The sequence below is a fragment of the Phaethon aethereus genome (genome assembly GCF_964289735.1).
Source record: "Phaethon aethereus genome assembly, chromosome: Z".
Taxonomy (NCBI): Eukaryota; Metazoa; Chordata; class Aves; order Phaethontiformes; family Phaethontidae; genus Phaethon; species Phaethon aethereus.
In genome coordinates, this window is record NC_138577.1 from 15,643,670 (window position 1) to 15,663,788 (window position 20,119).

At 41.5% G+C, this 20,119-nt stretch overlaps 2 protein-coding genes across 2 annotated transcripts in view; one reads left to right on the plus strand and one right to left on the minus strand.

The window, feature by feature from the left end:
* NUP155 (nucleoporin 155) overlaps window positions 1–3,694 on the minus strand; it is a gene marked incomplete at both ends in the record, with an annotated part of 34,519 nt that extends 30,825 nt beyond the window's left edge. The window contains 4 exons of the mRNA XM_082013758.1: window positions 464–534; window positions 1,669–1,765; window positions 2,140–2,277; window positions 3,559–3,694. Coding sequence (XP_081869884.1) covers window positions 464–534; window positions 1,669–1,765; window positions 2,140–2,277; window positions 3,559–3,694 — 442 coding nt within the window. The remainder of the gene's footprint in view (window positions 1–463; window positions 535–1,668; window positions 1,766–2,139; window positions 2,278–3,558) is intronic.
* Window positions 3,695–6,001: 2,307 nt separating this feature from the next.
* The window catches only part of WDR70 (WD repeat domain 70), a gene marked incomplete at both ends in the record, with an annotated part of 154,389 nt that continues 140,271 nt past the window's right edge, over window positions 6,002–20,119 (plus strand). Inside the window, 5 exons of the mRNA XM_082013152.1 lie at window positions 6,002–6,026; window positions 6,113–6,175; window positions 6,380–6,463; window positions 10,898–11,012; window positions 15,704–15,908. Coding sequence (XP_081869278.1) covers window positions 6,002–6,026; window positions 6,113–6,175; window positions 6,380–6,463; window positions 10,898–11,012; window positions 15,704–15,908 — 492 coding nt within the window. The remainder of the gene's footprint in view (window positions 6,027–6,112; window positions 6,176–6,379; window positions 6,464–10,897; window positions 11,013–15,703; window positions 15,909–20,119) is intronic.

Here is a 20,119-nt window from a genome sequence, read left to right on the forward strand (position 1 = left end):
AAAGGAGTATCAGTTAGCAGTTCAGGTTCCACTTCATGAAAACAGGACCTTTAAAATGACACTTTCCTTATAAATGTCCTTCTTTTAAATTTAACCCTACTACCAATTCAACTTTGACTTCAATGTTATCTAAGCAGTAGCTACCAAAAGAACTGGGAGAGCTAAAAACCAGGATCTCATGGAAGTTATCACTTGCCTGTATAAATTTATAAACACTACAAATGTTAAGAGTACGATGTGGATGAAAAATGAAAGCTTATCATTGTAAATGATTGTTAAGCCACACATTATTTTTGGCTTGTAACTTATTTCACGTTGTTTTTAAAAATTCAACAAACTCATGTATCTTGTGCATACACATACACACAGACAAAATACAGAATTTCACATATGCATGTATAAAAAAACGTATATAGAAGATTCAGTAACTGCCTAATTCTACTCACTGTCATATATTCCTTACCTCCCTTTGGCTTTACAAGACCCACTGCAAGAATAGTTTCACTAAGACCATCAAAATAAGCCAGATCTCCCCTGTCAAGAAAAAAAAATCAACACACAACCGCACAAAATTTGTCTCACAAAGTAAAAAAGTAAATAAAATCAGATTCTGTATGTTTAAAAATTAGTAATACCTATTGTAACATTCTGAAGCCATCTACATCTTTTGCTTTGGGTGAAAGCAGGTCCAGCAGAACAGAATGACAGAGAAGTTTCGCAGCAAAACTATACAGGCAAACATTTGAGCTGCTTGAAGCCCCTATAGCTGAGTTTCAAACCTGACACCCAACTGCAATATTTTGTATTTTTGCATTTCATTAATTCATACAGTCAACTCTGAATTACACAGCGCGGCGTCTACAATACTGATTAAAATCAGCAGGGAAGAACTTACACTATTTTTTTTTTCCCCATGAAAATTATCTAAAGCAAGAATTCCCAACCTCCACCTCAGCACCTTATGATTATTAACACCATGCAGTGTTGTTTTATTTGGGGAATGTATTTAATACACTGTGACACAATGTAAATATATGGATAGGATCTATGGGAGCCACAATCTGAACTTTAATCTTCTTAGGAAATGCAACAATATATATAAAACAATTCTTACTAAAAGAATTCTTACTATATAGGCAAATAAAGATGCAAACCTGCATATTATAAACATATCACTGCCATATGAAAATAGAATGAATTATTTTCAGTTCTATGTATCCTTAAAATAAGCTAGGCAGGACAGCTTCAATCACAATACTTCGAAGTACTAATGTTGTATTACTTACCATTGTGGGAATGACTGGCCACTGTACATGCATCGGAGTATTTACTAAATCTACTTAGAAAACTTAGGGAATTAGTATAATCTTTTCTACATTTTTGGCATAAGCAAAGCCCTAGCATAAATACAGCAATAACTTCAGGATATTAGTTATGTCTAACCCTAAGCAAATGCATTTTCTTTTCTTTCATCTCTAGATGATATGGCAGCAATATTACTAACTCTTAAAAATCCTTATACCACTCAAAAGTTTTAGTAAAACCTAAACGGAATTAAGATAAGTTAAATTGAATAGCAGACCTCTGTGCTACCAGTAAACAACCTCCCACTATCACAGTCACTTATAATACCAATAAAATATCACCAGGAACATGTTCTCTACATACCCATCTTCATAGTTCCACATAAAAATGTCACTGTCAATGGTCAGCCAAGCTCTGCTGATTTCTGGAAATACTCCCATCATACAATTGCACTGCATATCTGAAACACAGCTGATGTAAGGACTAAATGTATTTTGCCTAGCAAAGGCATCCCCTTTGGAGCATTTAAAAAAAAAATATTACTTTATATACAGTAGTACATAAACTATGTACCATAAATATTCAAAGTTCTTAATACAGAAACTAAACCCGCCAGCAACTCTACACAAATGGAACTTGTTACCACTTGGATCCTTATGAAGGGATAATATAAAAAAAATGAACAATATCAAAGTTCGTTATTGGGAGCCTGACAGAAAGATCGTGAAAGAAGATTACGGAAGAAAATAAGTGAAAGAAGATTACGGAAGAAAATAAGTTTGTTTCTAATATTACGACTTACAGAACGTCACACATTATTTTTCATAAGGATACGTCCAAACTGCTCCACTAGCTCTGGGGGAAGTGGGACTCTGCGGACTGAGCTGATCTCTGGAAGATTAGGTATTGACAGCAAACCTGGTCCTTGCAAAGGATAATCCATATCTGACATCCCAGAAACAGTAGGGCTACCTGCAGTTAAGAACAATGAAAAAAGATTAGAGTGCAATAAAGAATGAGAAATTTACAAAAGAATGTTTATATTATCTTTTTCTATCTTTACTTGATTGTCTCCTAATCTGTGAAATCTAAATTAGACTAATCACATTTCCCATTTTAATGTAAATGAATAATACAGGCCTTCAGACTATGCAGATGAAAATGCCTTGATACTGCAGAGACTTGCATATAAATACTGCTACTCACAATATAGATGTGAACAAACATTTCTGTAGGAGGACTGTAAACAATAAATTTAAACCTCAAATCATACATGAGGAAACAGATTTGTAAAGAAAGTCTTACAATCACTCATCTGGACCCCAGCCTACTCTTTATGCCATGTGAACTAGCCAGGAGCATATTCCTTTACCTAGAAAAGCTGATCTTTCTTCCCAGTATCAAGTCAAAATCCCCATATATACCCATTATTTTATGTGATGTTTATCCATGATGCTGCTAGAGCACTTACACTTTGGCCATACACATCACATCATATCATAATGGAAAACAGATACTCTTTGCTTGTATCCCGATACCTGATGGATATATACTAATTAGGTCACCTACAGCTCTAGACTGCCTCTTCACAGCCCACTCTGCCAGAGAGTTGTCACCAATGAAGTAGGAAATGCTGTCTTGATGTTTTAAGAAGAAAACAAATGTTTGAGAAGAGGTACACCCGACCTACCTTCTGTAACTACATGTGATATACAGCTATAGGCAAATGAAAGTCACTCACAGAGGCTCAAGAGAGATTTTAAGGCTGCTTGTAACTTAGGGATTGTGCTGTGCACTTAAAGACCCTAGGAGTATTCCACAAGGGACTTCCCAATAGACAGAATGGAAAACAAGTGCGATTCTCTTCACTTTATTTAGAGGGAGATGGGGCCGAGGACCCAACCCAAGCCCACTTCTCCTGCAGTGCTCCCCCCATCATGGAGAGATCCCACATCCACAACTTTCACTCACGCACCAAAGCGTCTACTACACGACCCGCCCCCAAGCCTGAGAAGCCGCCAGACTCAGCCCTGCCGCCGTCCCTGAAAAGGCAGGGCCCGCAGCCGCTGTCCGCGGGGCTTTTCCAAGGGGGGTAGCCGCCAAGGGGAGGCGGACGTGCCCGGCAGACTGCCCGCTGAGGGCCCCCATGCGTGGCCGGCCAAGGGGGCCTTCAAGGCATCGCGGTACGGCGGGGTCACCGGGGCACGCAAGCGGACAAGGGCCGGAGGCAGAGGGCCACCGAGAGCTCCTCACCAGGCGCCGGCACCGCCAGCAGCTCGGACAGGTCCGGGTAGCAGCGGTCATCCTGGATCTGCCGGTCTATGATGCGGCCTGCGATCTCCAGCGCCTCCTGCGTGGTGGGGGCCGCGGGGCTCATGGCGGCGGGCATGGCGATGGCGATGGCGATGGCGATGGCGACGGCGGGGCCTGGGCCGGTGGGCGACACCGCAAACGGCCAGAAGGCGCGAGCTCACCACCCGCCGCTTCGCCACCCGCCAAATCCCGGCAGGCGTTGCGCGCGTGATGCGCTTCTGCCGCGCCTGTTACTGCTTCCGCCAGCGCGACAAGGGGGAAGGGCAGGGCAGAGGGGTGCGCTGTGGCTGGGGCCTGCCTGAAAGCGGGGTTTCGGGAGGCAGGCGGCAGCCAACGTCTCTGGGGGCTGGGGGTCGAGCGCTGCCGGGGAGGAGGTGCCGAAGCCGGGCAGGCTGTGACGACCGAGTCGGGGCTGCGGTGCCTCCTCGAGGGGCCCTATGGCCCGGCTGCAGGCCACGCCGGGGCCAGGCGTGGTCTGTTGTGGCGGCCCTCAAAGGCGCAGGAGGGCCCCGAGGAGAGCAACGGGAAGCGGTTCCTGTCCGTGGCGTGTGGCCCTGGGCGGATCGCGGCCCGCTTCTCTGCTAGGCAGTCACTGTAACCCTTAAAGGGCCCCGTGTGACAGCCCAGTCGAAGATACTTTATACTGCGAGCCTCATTCGGCCTCGTGGCAAGACGGTGTACATCAGAGTTATTTAAAGATCCACACATTTTATGTGTAGTTATATAAACCAAACACAGTGAGAGGACTCCCTCAAAGACACGCACAGCACCTCTGTCTGGAGCTGAGGTGTGGAAGCACAGTAAGTTGCCTTTGCACCCTGCTGACCCAGTGTGGCTGCTGTTTTTCCAGAATTTGGGAGGACACATCAATGTGACTAGCACATTGTTAGCTTACCACGGTTGGGCCTCTGTTAAGTGATGTGTCTGTTCGGGATGGTGTAGGCAATTCCCAAAACATCGCAGGAAGTCTCAGGGCTGTGTGAAACTCTTAATTTCAGGGAATGGGTCCGTTTTGTAAATCATGTTTGCTGCCCTGACTGCACTGGCTGTCCGTTCTGCATTGGTCCAGCATCCGTTCTGGAAATGTTCATCTATGGAAGAGGCACCTGGCATGAGAAAGGAAATCCCCCCTCCCCATTCTGCTCTCCAAATGCATAGCCTAAAGTTAAGCCCCAAACCCCACAGGGTTTACATGGCAAAGCAGGAAGTTTTCCCTGTGCCTTCTCAAGATTGAGAAGCTGGCAGCCAGTCACCAAGTGGGGTTCCCTAGGGCACAATTTTAGGGCCAGTGCTCTTTAATGTTTTTGTAAGTGATCTGGATCCAGGAATCAAATGTCCATTAAGTCTGATGATGATAGTAAACTAGGAGGAGCTGTGGACTCCCTCCAGCATAGAGAGGCCTTACAGAGAGATCTGGATAGATTGGAAAGCTGGGAAATCACCAACCGTACGGAATTTAACAAGAGCAAGTTCTGGATTCTTCACCTGGGACGGAGTAATCCTGGTTATACGTAGAAATCAGGGGGAGGAGGACAAGAGGCTGGAGAGCAGCCCCTCAGAAAGAAATCTGGGGGTTGGTGGCAAGACAAATGAGTCAAGTGTGCTCTGGAAGCCAAAAGGGCCAACTGTGTCGTGGGGTGCATCAGGCACAGCATAGCTGGTCAGTCGAGAGAGGCGATTGTCCCCCTCTACACCACACTGGTGCGGCCCCACCTTGAGTTCTGTGTGCAATTTTGGGGGCCTCAATGTGAGAAGGACATAAAACTGCTAGTGTGTTCCCAGAGGAGAATGACCAAGATGCTGAAAGGCTTTGAGGACAACATTTAGGAGGAGCGGCTGAGGTCACCTGGTTTGTTCAGCTTGGAGAAGCGAAGGCTGAGGGGTGCCCTCATGGCAGTCTAGACCTTCCTCACAGGGGAGGTGGAGGGGGAGGTGCTGATCTCCTCTTTCTGGTGACCACTGACAGGACACGAGGAAATGGAATGAAGCTGCACCACGGGAAGTTCAGGCTGGACATTAGAAGAAGGTTCTTCAGGGAGAGGGTGGTCGGTCCCTGGAACAGGCTCCCCAGGGAAGTGGTCATGGCACCAAGCCTGTCACAGTTCGAGGAGCGTCTGGACGACGCCCTTAGTCACGAGGCTTAGCGCTCGGTAAGAGCAGCGACTGTATGCAGAGTTAGCGGAGGCCGAGACCTGCCGCGCAGCGACGGGAGAGCGGAGCTGCGCCGCGCCGGCAGCTGACACCCGACGCCGCGAGATGACGCGCGGCGCGGGCTCCCGGCGCGGCCGGCGGGCGGCGCTGGCGGACGCGCGTGCCCGGGCGCCTATAGCTGCGCCCGGCCGCTTCCTGCCGGCGCCTGTTGTGGTTCCGGGGTAGTTGCAGTATGGAGCCGGCGGCGGCGGAGGGCGGTGAGCCGGCGGGGCGGGTGAGCCGGGACCGGCCCGGCCCCGGCCCCCCGCTGACCACCGTGGGTTTCTTTCCTCTCTCCTTACAGACGCTGAGATGTTGGGGGGACCCGACCCGGAGCTGGCGGCCACGATGGGCTTCTCCGGCTTCGGTGCGTTGCGGGCCGGGGGGTGCCGGGAGCTCGGGTGGGGGGCGCGGGGGCCGCTTGCGGCCCTCGTTGGGGAGCTCCGGGGGGGGGTGGTGGTTGGAGGGGGAAACGAAGCGGTCGTGCCTGTCACCCGCCGGGCCTGGAGCTGCCGGAGTGCCTGTGGCCAGGGTGGGTCTGTGTTCCAGTCTCCTTTTTGCTCATTTTCAGGGAAGAAAGCTCGGACTTTCGACCTCGAAGCCATGTTTGAGCAAACGAGAAGAACTGCTGTGGAGAGGAGCAGGAAAGTCTTGGGTAAGAAACGTGAGTGTTGTCAGCTAATGCATTTTAAAAGGTGTTTTGTTTTTTATGTTTTGGGGTGATGTTTAAAGTGTCTCAGACTGTCTGCCTAAAGAACAAGGGCCCACTAAAGCTGCTCTGTGACTCCCCCCCTCAGCTGGATGGGGAGAGAAAATATTACAAAAGGCTCTTGGGTCGAAATAAGGACAGGGAGAGATCACTCGCCAGTTACTGTCATGAGCAAAACAGACTTGACCTGGGGAACAATTAATTTCATTTATTGCCAATTGAATCAGACCAGTGTAATGAGAAAATAAAACCAAATCTTAAAACACCTTTCCCTTGCCCCTCCCTTCTTCCTGGGCTCAACTTCACTCCCGATTTTCTCTCCCTCCTGCTCCACAGCAGCGCAGGGGGACAGGGAATGGGGGTTGTGGTCAGTTCATCACACGTTGTCTCTGCTGCTCCTTCCTCCTCAGGTGGAGGACTCTTCACACTCTTCCCCTACTCCAGTATGGGGTCCCTCCCACAGGAGACAGGTCTCCACAAACTTCTCCAATGTGAGTCCTTCCCACAGGCTGCAGTTCTTTATGAACTGCTCTAGCCAGCGTCTCTCCATGGGGTGCCATCCTTCACGAACAGACTGCTCCAGCCTGGGTCCTCCATGGGGTCACAAGTCCTGCCAGCAAACCTGCTCCAGTGTGGGCTCCTCTGTCCACGGGGCCACAGGTCCTGCCAGGAGCCTGCTCCAGCACAGGCTTCCCATGGGGTCACAGCCTCTTTAATCTCCGTGGGCTGCAGGAAGACAGCCTGCCTCACCATGGTCTTCACCATGGGCTGCAGGGGAATCTCTGCTCTGGCAGCTGGAGCACCTCCTCCCCCTCCTTCTTTGTTGACCTTGATGTCTGCAGAGTTGTTTCTCTCCCATATTCTCACTCGTCTCTTAGGCTGTAGTTGCTGTGCACAGGAGTGTTTTTTTTTACCCCTTCTTAACTGTGTTATCGCATAGGTGCTACTAGGATCACTGATGGGCTCAACCTTGACCAGCAGCAAGTCCGTCTTGGCTCTAGCAGCTTCTTGCAGAAGCCACATCTGTAGCCCTCCACGACCCAAACCTTGCTGTGCAAACCCAGTACACAAGTGCAGCTTTGTTCGAGGAAGATGGTCCTAAACTTGGGGCTTGATAAAAAGTTATTAATTCATGTATGTTGTCCGAGTATGTAAGAGCAGTGTGCATGTGCGAGGTTCCTGTTGTAAGGCATAGCTTACAGACACAGGAAAAAGGTAAATTTGAACACAAAACTTTTTCCTTTCTTTTGCTTAAGTGTGTATTTGTTTTGGAAGGAAGGCTGGTACAGGCAGCTTTTAATCTAGAGAGAGCAGAATAAGAAAGAAGTGTGTCTTACATTGAACAGCAGTTTAAATAGCAGCCATCTGTCCCATTGTCTGACTCAGTTCTTTTTGGGGTGCCATGTTGCTGTAGGACTTGCTTTTCAAAGCCCCAGGTAGTGTTCTGCACAGTGACATGGGGCAAGGATATGTTTCCAGCCATCCAGTGGTTGCTTCCACCGTTGTAAGCACGTGGTGTGTGCCTTGGTGGGTTTGTCAGAGTGTGATATAATCAATCTGCCAGGCCTCCCCATAGATTGGTTCTCTGAGGAGAAAAGGTGAAGAATGTGATTAATAATAATTTGAGAGATGGCAACCAAGGTACGGAGATGATAGCAATACCAAGTGTAAACACCAGATTAGTCTCTTGATGAGTAATGTTTTAATATCATAAGCCTGTGCTACACAGTACAGCAAAATGATAATCTTGATCCCTTTCCCAGAAGTGATGCACAGCATCGCAGGGAATACATACTGCAAGTAAGGATTTACATAACACAACTGTGCGAACAAATAAAACAACATTGTGACCGGCAACTATTAAAATAATGTAATGAATGTTTATAAAAAATTTATTTTAACATGCTGTGGTCAGATCTGTTGTTATCTCAACCCTTTGGGCCCCGTGTTGGGCTCCAAAAAGGGTTATTGTGGTTTAACCTCAATTGGTGACCAAGCACCACACAGCCACTCGCTCACCATCCCCTCTACCCCAGTGGGATGGGAGAGAGAGCCAGAAGAGCAAAAGTAAGAAAGCTCATGGATTGAGGTAGGAACAGTTTAATGATTGAATAATAATAAGAGTAAATTGTAATGAAAACAAAAACAACAGAGAGAGAAACAAAACCCATGGAAAAAACCCAAGTGATGCAGCCACTCACTGACCAATGGCTAGCCAGTCCCCCAGCAGCGATCACTGCCTTCTGGCCAACTCACACCACTTTATTTACTAAGCATCATGTCATATGGTATGAAGTATCCCTTTGGCCAGTCTGAGTCAGTGTCCTGGCTGTGCCCCCTCCCGGCTTCTTGTGCACCTCCTCACTGGCAGGGCATGCGGAGCTGAAAAGTCCTTGGTGTAGTGTAAACCCTGCTTAGCAACAACTAAAGCATCAGTGTGTCATCACTTTATTCTCATGCTAAATCCAAAACAGCACAATAGCAGCTACTAGGAGGAAGGTTAACCCAGCTGAAACCAGGGCAGCAGCCCACAAATTTGGCTGTCTTCTGCTGTTCTGGGGAGTGGGTAGTTTTTCAAAGTGGTGGTTTGAGAGTGGGATATGGAGAAAATTGAGTCTTTTGTTGCCTGTATGCAAGTAAACAGAATTGCAAAGAAGGTCCTTGGGAGACGCTCGTGTGTGTTCTAGAAATCCCTTTGCCACCACAAATGTCCATGCTTTCTCCCTGTGCTTGCACAGTTTGTGCAGAATGTGTGGGTTTTGTTTTTTTTGTTTCATGTGATGCTGTCACAGTTGAGCAGCTTCTGTCCTACTAGATTACACTTAATCTGCTTTCTAAAAGGTTGCAGTTTCTGAAGATAATAGTCCTGAAGCACCTTATCATGAAGAAAGCAGTTCTATATGGAAAAATGAGATAATAAAAACAACCAACATCGCAATTGTTTTAATTCTATACAGAACCACAAGAATGGACCTCTGTTGAGGCTTATTGAGTTTGTAGACTGTAAGACACTGAAATTCAAAAATACGAGTGATTCAAAAACTTGTTTTGAACCATTTCTTTGTACTGGCTCAATCTAAACACAAGAAGATTTCTTGCATGTTTGATACTGATTCAGGTTGAGCTATAATTCCTTATGAGAGATTATCTGTTTATGCCATGTTTTAGATTAGGAGAGGAATCCATTCAGTGATTACAAAAACATAACGTTTTTAACTCAAGACATCTTGAACTGCGTCTTGGCTGCATCCCCTCTCTTGGCCCACCCCCCCCCAAACGTTTCTAGGCTCTTATGCGTAAAGGAAGCACAACACATTTTATTGTTTATAAGGTTCATTGTTGAAAAAAACTACAAAGCTTTGTGTGTAATTCAGCTTTTTAACTCAGAAACAAATTTTGGTATTCATAATATAGTAATCAAAAAGGTGTATATTTTATAGCTTTTTGCGTGACGTGCGCTGTGAGCATTTTCTTTTCAAATTTCTTAAGATATACTGTTGACTTTTAGCTTTTTGGAATACCTGTTATAACTTTTGGAAACGTCTCCTTTGCTACACAAGCTGTGGATAAAAATAACTGAGATGAAAATATGTTTCCTCGTTCTGTATCTTGCAGGTCTTTGTGTTTCTTTTCAGAGGAAAATGTTTCTTAGCTTTGCTGCAAAACATTTTTCCTTTTAGTTTAGTTAACACCAAAAAGGAAAGTGATGTTTTTTGTGTAGAGGGAAAGTAACTTCTCTCTGCTTAATTGAAGTGATATCAGCACTTTTAGAAATAAAGTAGCTGTATATGTTGCCCTGTCATAATCCCACTGTTCTTGTTTACACTTTGAAATGGAAGGTTTTCTTTACTTTGATTTTGTTGCACTGTTCCACAGGGATTCTTTTTCAGTAAGTAAAGCAGGAATAAACTATTAATACAACAACTCTGTGTTTGTTTTCCATAAATCATACTCAGAATTCACTTATTTACACCTGTCTATACTTACGTACTAATTTAGTTCCCTGCACTATGAAAACTTCAGGAACTCTCTGAAGTAATCATACTGTTTCAGTATAGTGTTGAAAATACTGAAATATCAGCATCCTTATGTGATAAACTTATGTTTGATAGTGTGAACAAACTAACAGCTGGAAAGTGTTTACATTTTCCTGATGACATTTTGTTTTTCTGAGTGATTATTGCAGTAGCAATGGAAATGTAATTTATATGGAAAACTAATCTCTTTTCATGTGAAATCCTTTATTTGCTTTTACCTTACCAAATATTTCATATATGTCTGAAAACGAAGAAAATTGTTTTACTGTTCTCAGCAGGCCTCTAATTTTATTATTTTCTAAAAGTCTTGACTATTTTTCATTTATGTGCTCTCTCTATTTAGAGGCTCGTGAAAGAGAGAAGAAAGACCAGGCTGAAAAAGAATTTAGAAATTCGTGCACTGATTCATCAGCTTCAGCATCCAGTGCAACAGGAGCTGGGTCCACATTAACCGAAAGGTACTTAGTTATGGTGGGAGATTCTGTGTAACATCGTTTCTAAAGGGGATTTTTGGTTGTGTCTTTTTTTTTTTTTTTGAAAGCACGAGTGTCATTTAATTTGTGTGAACATGTCTATGTTCTCTGAAGCATTTAGGTGGAAACACTGATTTTTGTAGTCTTTTTTTATCTCTGCTTTCTTCAAGATGTGTTAATATTTGTAAATATATACATTATGTATATTTAATTGTTAATTTTGCAGTCTTCTCCCTAATCCTCTTCAGCATATTTAAAAAAAAAAACCAACATTATCTGTGGATTTTTTGAAATATTAGGGCAAATATAATGATAACCTGTGTTAACTTAATGAGCACTTAATGAGCAGCTAGTATTCCCACCATATATCCACAAGAATATACTTGATGCCTGCTGAAAAAGAAAAAGCACGGTAGGTGGAGAGCCTCTGTACGCATATTGTAGTGATGGTGTTGAGAAAGTATTTTGGTTTGATTTCAGTCTGAAATTTACTTTCAAACTTCCCAATGTTTTATGTTATTGACAAACAATAAAAGCTACTGCTTTGACAGTTTGAATTCTGAAATGCTGGGAAATCAGAACTAGCTGAAGGTGATGAGAGCCACAGAACTCCGTTGCGTGGCTGGGATTATGAGATCAGTGCACTGTAAATTCTTAGGTTTCTATATCTATGGAAGTCTAGTAACTCATACAAGACTCTAGCAGACTTGCATATATATATATATATGTATCTTATGGGCTGATAGAGCCTGCATGTGGTGGTTATAGACAGTTTAAGACTGAACAAATTTCTGTTACAAAATTTACTTTTTTCCTGTTGCTCTATGGAAAACTCAGATGAACTGTGCACTCTCACTGAAATAACTGATTGCGGAATATACTACCCTATAGATCCCGTGTCATGTCTTGTGCAAGAGGGAAGAATATTCTGGGCTCCTGTTTGCTTTTGATGATCTTCGATACCTATCTGGTGAAATCTGGTGAAGGATCACAAGATTTTAAAATGTAATGTGATTGTGTACTGTATATGGGTGACTTCAATATAAAGAATCAATTAAAACAAATGGTAAGGTGGAAAGCAATCAGGTGATGTAAAGCCTTTCCCTAATTGTCTGTTGAGGTTTAAGCCCAGCTGGCAACTAAGCCCAATGCAGCTGCTCACTCACTCCTCCTCCTGGTGGGATGGGGAAAAGAATTGGAAAAAAAGGTAAAACTCGTGGGTTGAGATAAAGACAGTTTAATAGGACACCAAGGGAAGGGAAAATAATAATGGTAAAAGAATACACAAAATACGTGATGCACAATGCAATTGCTCACCACCTGCTGACAGATGCCCAGACAGTTCCTGAGCCATGGTGCCCCTGGCCAACTCCCCCCAGTTTATATATTGAGCATGACATCATGTGGTATGTAATATCCCTGTGCCAGTTTGGGTCAGCTGTCCTGGCTGTGCCTCCTCCCAGCTTCTAACCGGCAGGGCATGAGAAGCTGAAAATCCTGTACTAGTGCAAGCACTACTTAGCAACAGGTAAAACATTAGTGTGTTACCAACGTTATTCTCATACTAAATACAAAACACAGCAGTATACCAGCTACTAGGAAGAAAATTATCTAGCTGAAACCAGGACATTATCTCATTTCGCTGATGGACTTGACAGAAGAGAACTCCAGGGACTTTGTATAAAGGAAGATAACAAATACCTTTCAGTATTCTGAGTTATTATTAGGTAGGCTCTGGTAACTCACTAGAGTTATGCTGATACTAAGGTTTCTTTGTTTTTCTTTTTTTGTTTTTACCAAGCATTGAGAAGGAAGGGTATGACATGAAAAGCTCTCCTAGAAGTTTTTTATTTCCTTGTAAAATATATCACTTAGTGCTAAAAACAGGAAGCTGGTGAAGGAGACATGCCATTTTGACTCAGCCTTATTTCAGAGGAACAATGCTACAACTAACAATTTAAGTCTGAAATATAGGACTCTCAGTAGTTCTTGTTGTAATGTAGATTTTAGTTACTGTAAATTGATCTGACACATATAGGTTTTTCTGTTCTCTGAAAATGGCAACATTTTCCTGAATATGACTTTTTAAAAAATTAAAAATACTTTCAGTTATAGTAGCCCTCATACTAATTTTTTGTTAAAAAGAGGTTGGTCACTCCAAAAAGATGTGGAGAACAGCTACTTTTTTTTTTTTGCTTTTGAGCTACTTTGTAAACATTTTTCTACAGCAGTAGTTATGGTACTTACATATTTATGCATAACTATGATAATAATAGTAACAACTATAATAATAATTATGCTTTGTGAAATGAAAGTATCTGTTACTCTACAAAAATAAAAAAACCCCAAGAAAATAGAGTGGATGATGTGAGCAGAGTGAACACATGGGGGGGATATGCCCACATACTTGCAAAACTCTCAGAATGTTTTTTGTTATTTCCCCTGTGTGTGTGCCATCCATACTGTCATGCAGCTTTCTTTTTTTCCTCTAACAGCTTGTTTCACTTGCCAAGGAGGTAATGAGGGAAAGCAAAAAAACCAATTCCTTACGCTTCTCTGAATCCTGGGAAAGGGGCTGGTGGTTATTCTCTCTTTACAGCCTCTGGTAGAGTAAGACTGTAAGGCTGAAAGTTGAAGGCAATGCCACTTGTTTTGTCCTTTCTGTCAGCACCACTCACAGTCGCTGTCAGAAGGGTAGATGGGCTTTTGGTCTGGCTGTGTTGGGATGTTCTTACGTTTGACTTTCTTCCAGTCAGGACAGAAGATACCAGTAGCTGTAGCTGGAGTACTTGTCTGTCCGTGCCAAGCTTGGGGTGTGGTGAAAAATAGCGCTGCAATTCTGGACATTTCACATGCAGAGTGATTACACTGTCCCTCAAAATACTGAAATGTTTGATTTGATCCATTTATCCTTTTTAGCAAACGAGGGAATGGTAAGGAGGAATTGTTCTTGTGTGTATATACGAAGATCTGAAAAGCTGGGACTCCAGGATTGGAAAGGCCTCCTTGAATCATTATGCTGTATACATTCGTCTCACTGGCAGCTGCGGTGTATATTTGGTTCCATTCCAAAGCTAATTAAGTAGTGTGGCTTTTGGGGAAAAGATATACAGTTTCCTAGTCTGGGAATGCATATTGACTCTTAAAACACAATTCTTTTGCATATAGTATTGTAAAGTTGCTAGTTTTGGGGATCCCTAACTTGAAGAACTTTGAAGGTCCCACCCCTTTCCTCACATGCTGGAAAAGCTTCCTTTTGGTAAAAGGATTGCCCCATGGTTATAGAGTAAGAGAAACTCTTTTTGTTTGAGTTAGATTTATTAGATAATCGTATCCTGATCTAAGTCTTTAAATGTCTCTCATCACTATGCAAAACAAAGTTTGTGTGTAGAGGTAATATCTTTTATTAGGCTCGTAAATATAGTTGGAAAAATTAGACAAGCATTCAGGCATGCAAACCCTTCTCATCAGTCATCATCTGAGGACCTAATTTGTGTTGGTTTTAGTTTGTTTTAATTTCTTCCTAAAATAGAATTTCAATTGCTTATCCAACATAAATATTTGCTGTGTAACCCACTATCTGCTTGGTGTATAGCTGGTTTGGGGGGTAGAGTGGGACTGCATTCTCTGTTGCAATTACATAGTTTAGAACATATTTTCCTAATCCTTTATTATGTTCGTAAACGTGTGTGTGTTTTTATTACAGTTTTTAAGTGCTAGCCTAAGCTTTAAAAAGACCCCCAAATACCTCTTTAGTCTTTGTTTAATTTTCTTTGCTAAACTATCTTTTGCAGGCTGCTCACTTAAAAACTCACATACGTGCTCTTAAAATACATGCTTGCAAACCGAGTCGTGCAGTTTGAGCTTATCTCACTGAATCCGACAGGAACATCTGATTTCTGCTGCAAAGCATCACTGTAATGATGTATTTAGTCAAAAGGCAAAATTTTCTGCTTATGGCTTTTAGACCTTCTGCCAGTTACAATACCGCCTACTTGGTAACTACCAGCAGAGGGAGCACAATTATTTTGAATAAAGTGAATGAACATGAACTAAGTAGCTCTACTTACTTTTCAGAGACTTTTCCAATGCCAAAAATAATGTGTTCACACAACTGATTTGGGCAACAGCAAAATGATAATTTAATGTAATTTTTAGAATCTAGAATTGTGATTATCAAATATTTGGTCAAAAGTGCCTGGTCCCCTGTTATTCTTTACCGGTATTATAAAGTGCTATGCTTTGTGTTGTCACTCTGGTTGTGAGCCTGGGTGATTACTGTTTTGAGTACCACCCAGCCAACAGAGGTGCAGAGCATCTGCACAAGCTGAAAGTTGAAGCAGAATCTTGAAAACGCTCTACAACAGTATATTCTGTTGACTTCTAAGCAGTATTGAAATCCATACTAGTGATGTGATACTGTTGATTTTACAATTCAACTTTGTTTTACTTTGTCCTTTTTTTAAACTGTCACTGTGGTATTCCTTTTTTTAAAGCTTTATTTATGTTTTCAAGATGATGGTGGACCTATACTCTGTTAATAAAAATTAGTTTACATTCTGCTATTAATTTCAAGTGTCTACAAATTAAAACAGTGCTCAATGTATTTTATCTGAAAATTCCTGTGGAAGTGATGATGTTCTTGAAATAGTAATTTTTTAAAATTTTACATGCAGACAGGCAGCTTGTAGTGAAAATGAAGATAGCTCTGATGAAGATTTAACTGGTCCTTCCATGCAATCCCAGACTTCTGCTCAAGGTCCAGCTGAGGATACTGATGATGGTGATGAAGATGATGAATTCATTGGGCCACCACTTCCGCCTGGGTTCAAGGATAGTGATGACGATAATGACAATGATGATGCAGAGGAGGAAGATAACGTAAGTATTTTGTTCCTCTTTAATGTTTTAACATTTTGAGTTGACTGTAATTTCTAAGTGTGCTCCTTCCTTTATGATTGAATTTGTTTGTGAAGTATGACTGGTGTTTACAGTGCAGTGGTTTTGTATTTTTTTTTCTAGTGATTATTTAACAAATGCAAATAATTATTTTAATTTAAAAATACCAGCATTTTAAAAAAGTGTATGCATGTGAATCTCAAGGGAAATTCATCATCAATTAGTATATATTATTTACTTTTTTTGTTTTCACATTATGAAAGAACTTATAAATAAATATTTTACATAAATATTTTATATGATTTATTTCGCAATGCATATGTAGAATTTTTTACAAGAAAGAGGAGGTAGATGTTGTCTTGAACCTGGGGAGAGCAATTGTGCTAAAACTGTTCTGAGAAAATGAACTGTGGTAACTGAGGGCTTTTTTTTTTTCTCTCTGTTGTGTGGGATTTTTTTGTTTCCCCTCTAAATCTAAGTGCCAGACTGGTTTGTTAGAAAAGACAATCTATATATGTTAGAGGCAAGGAAACCCCTAACAATCTAACTTGGGTATCACAGATACTCAGTTGACAAATCTCCCTATTTAGTTAGAAATTCAATGGTTTGTTGGTCATTCTCCAGAACTTCCTCAATTTGAATGTTTTGTGGCAGTGTATTTGGTATGATGGTTTCCATATTGTTTTTGCAACAACAGTGATAGAAGTCCTGTAAAAACAGCCTTACTTATGCTGTTTGAACCATTTGGTAGCTGGAGAAAACCTGTATGTCCTGTTACACAAATATAAACCTAGTCCTAAAAAATAAATTCTGAGGTGTCTGAAAGGTTTCTTGTCAATTCCTCTTCAGTTTTGACTAGGTGTTGCGTTTGTTTGTTCTTTCCCTGTAAAATCTGTTACCTTGCAACTTGTGAACTTTAAGTTTAGACTACTGAAAATGAGCGAGAGGAACTTCTTAAGGAACAACATAACTGATTTTAAGAGTAAGCGTAACCTTATATGATCACAGTTCCGGAGATAAGTGATGGGAAATTCTGATACCTTAGGGTTTTTTATTACTGTCTGATCTGCTTGATTCACTGTTGCCTGTGGATTTCTTTAATTATCAAACTGTACATTTTAGCGCTGTATTTCCTGTGATCTCATCTGTGCCCCACACATGACTTGTTCTGTCTTAGAGAACCAATTGCAGATAAATCCCAAACTCTCCTTGATAACGTTGTAAGCCTTAAGTTAACTTATGACCTACTATTGATTTGTATCAGGGATTCTGTTAACTTTTAGCTGTTGTGGCACAGTAGAGTGAGTCCATATTCCAAAGGGCGTCATAGAATCAGCAGATTTCAGTTGCTGATTTTTTTTTTTTTTTAGTTTTTATATAATTGCTTGTATGCTGCTCAGATTTATGGATTCTGAACACTAAATATAATTTATTTTCATTTTCTGTCCCCAATGGGCAGTGGGTATCTTGTTTAGTGAAACTCGTCTTTAGTTCTGTAAACTTCTTTAGAATGCCAAAGGGAAAACAATGTGCAGAAATGGCTGATTTTACTTCAGCCTGTCTTTCTCAGTAGCTTTGTTTGCTGGTTCACTGTTCTAAATTCTAGCAAGATTGTGGTATTTTTTATTTATATGTATTTGACTAATGCTACAACTGGCTCGATAAAATGGAGTTACTGGAAAACAGAGCTAAAAGACCGCTATGAAATGTTTCAGACAGAAAGGTAACTTGCAGATTGGTGTGATTTAAGTTCGTCTGAACTTAAGACAATAGTTACAAAACAGTCTAGAATAGATTTGGTTGAGAATAAGCAGAGCAGCAGAAATATGAGACTTGTGGGTTTTCAGTCTAAACAGTTAATTTATAACTGGGAAGATTTTGTGTCAGTGTGGATACCAGAGGCCTTTGGGGTCTAGAGCCTCCCCTTACTGCTGCTCATGAGCTCAGTTATTTTCTTTCCTGTGAAGGGAATCAGGAAGCAGCTGTGCTTTTCTGATTTCCTGTTGATCGATTGGTGATCACAGTATGATCCTGTGAGCCCCAAGGAAGGCAGGTGTTGCTGTTATGAGAACTCTGTGATTCCTTTTTCTTGCTTGTACATCAGGCTGTGGTTGGTATGCATGGGGACAGAACTGGGAGAGGGGAAACAGAAAGCCCCATTGAATAATTCTTTTGTTTCCGGATGTACTGTGACACTGTTTCTCTTTTGTTATCATATTTTGCTGCTGAAGTGACTTCTTTAAAACACAGGTATCTATATTTTTGACCCTGAAGGAAACAATTTTTTCTTCAATAGCTATGTGAGTTGCAGTTGTGTAATCTGAACTCTTGTGAACTTTGTATAACAGATAAAATGCATCAAAACTGTGTCTCAAGCCTGACTTTAGAGGTGTTGTTTATTATAGGAACATTGTTTTTCCATCATTGCTTGTTGAGTTGTTTTTGCTTTCTTAGGGGTGACTGTCAATAGAGACATTTGTCAAAATTGCTTGTTATGAGGTTGGCATCTTTTGAGTCTAAGGTTGGCCCAGGACTGCCCAGCTCATGTTGGGTATTTTACTACCAGAAGAAGTAGCTGGTAGTTATTGTCTTTGATGGGAATTTTTCATTCCTTATTGGTGTTTTTATAGGAAAATGAATAACAGCAGTTAATTGTGGAATGTTTTGAATCAGGACTGTTAGGTTTTGAGTACTACAAATTTATATAACTTATATTTACATGTGATACAAACTGAACATAAATTTTTGAGAGGAGCCATAGATAATTGTGTTACATACATGAATTCTGACTGGAGTTACTTTTTTCTCTGATTTTATGTAAGTTTTATATACTCAAGTCTTTGTGGTAGCTGTTGTAAAGCATTTTTCTATGTTTGATTAAATTCTGTGTTAATATTGATGGTAGTTACATTTAACAAATAAGTATTTAGATTTAATGACTTACTCATTTAGTGTAATTCACCTCCATTCATGCCAGAAGTGATGATTCTTATCAAGGCACGATACGCTTGTAAGTACTTAAATATTCTACAGTGCTTCTTTTGTAGTAGTGTAAGGAATACTGCTGTATCAAGTATATTTTATGGACAATAAGTACGTTTGGTATTAATTCCCTCTGATATTTTCCTTTCATTTGTAATTTTCCTTTTTATATGAAAGCCTTACATTAATTTGGGGAGTGAGGAAAATGAGAAGAGTTGTCTATTTGAATTGTGATCAGTGCTTTTCTATAGTGCTTTTTCTCCTAATGGTGTAAAAATCTGGTTGGATTGCCAGTGTCATTTTTTTCACATGGTCATAAGCTGAGAGGGAGGAAGTAGAGTGTCTCCTGTAGTCTGAAGCTTTTCAGGTTTGGTTTCTATCCCAAAAAGTATGCTGTCCTGGAAATGTTGAAGAAAATCTTTTTCTTTCCAAGCAGGTATGTTTTAAAACAGAAAACAGTTGTTTTTCAGAGGGCAGATTCTTAACAAGGGCAATATTTCATGTGGTAAATTTTGAGGTTGGGAGATATAGTAGAGTCTTTGCCAGCTTTTTTGCACTGGCAAGATGCACTGGGTGTGTATCTGGTGTTTGTGCAATTAAAATAAAATCTTGTCTGGAGGGGGACAGGAGACTAGCCAAAGCAGTAATGTCAGGGTTGGTGGATAGACAGCTTTAAATCTAGGACATAGGCATTTTTCAAGGTAATGGGTGACACCTATTAAAAGACATTAGTAAGAGAGTGTGTATTTATTAATACTCTGTTCTACATGTCATTAGAAAATGTGCTGAGATTTTTCACAGAACTTAATGGAATGTTAGCATCTTGAGACACTTCTCACTTGAAGCAACAGGTATAGAGGTGGTGGTTGGAAGAATTTACCAGATGGATTTGCAAGGCTTTATCTTCTGTCTGGAGCTTAGTTACAGTTGATTCTTCGGAATGGAGAGCTATTTCTCCCTGCAGTACCAAAGGGATACTAACCATGTTGTAATTATGTCCCTGAAAACAAGTACAGCCTTGGACCTCTCCAAGGCTGTGCTCTGATTTGGGGATATTTCCAATATGATAGTTTAGCAGTATCCCAAGTTTTAGAATTGTTTTGAGACACTTTTAATTTTTTGCAGAGGTTTAACAGGACATGCCAGTAATACTCATTTGTTCAGAATGGAAGAAGCCATTTCCTGCTGATTTAGACGGAGAAATTAAGTAG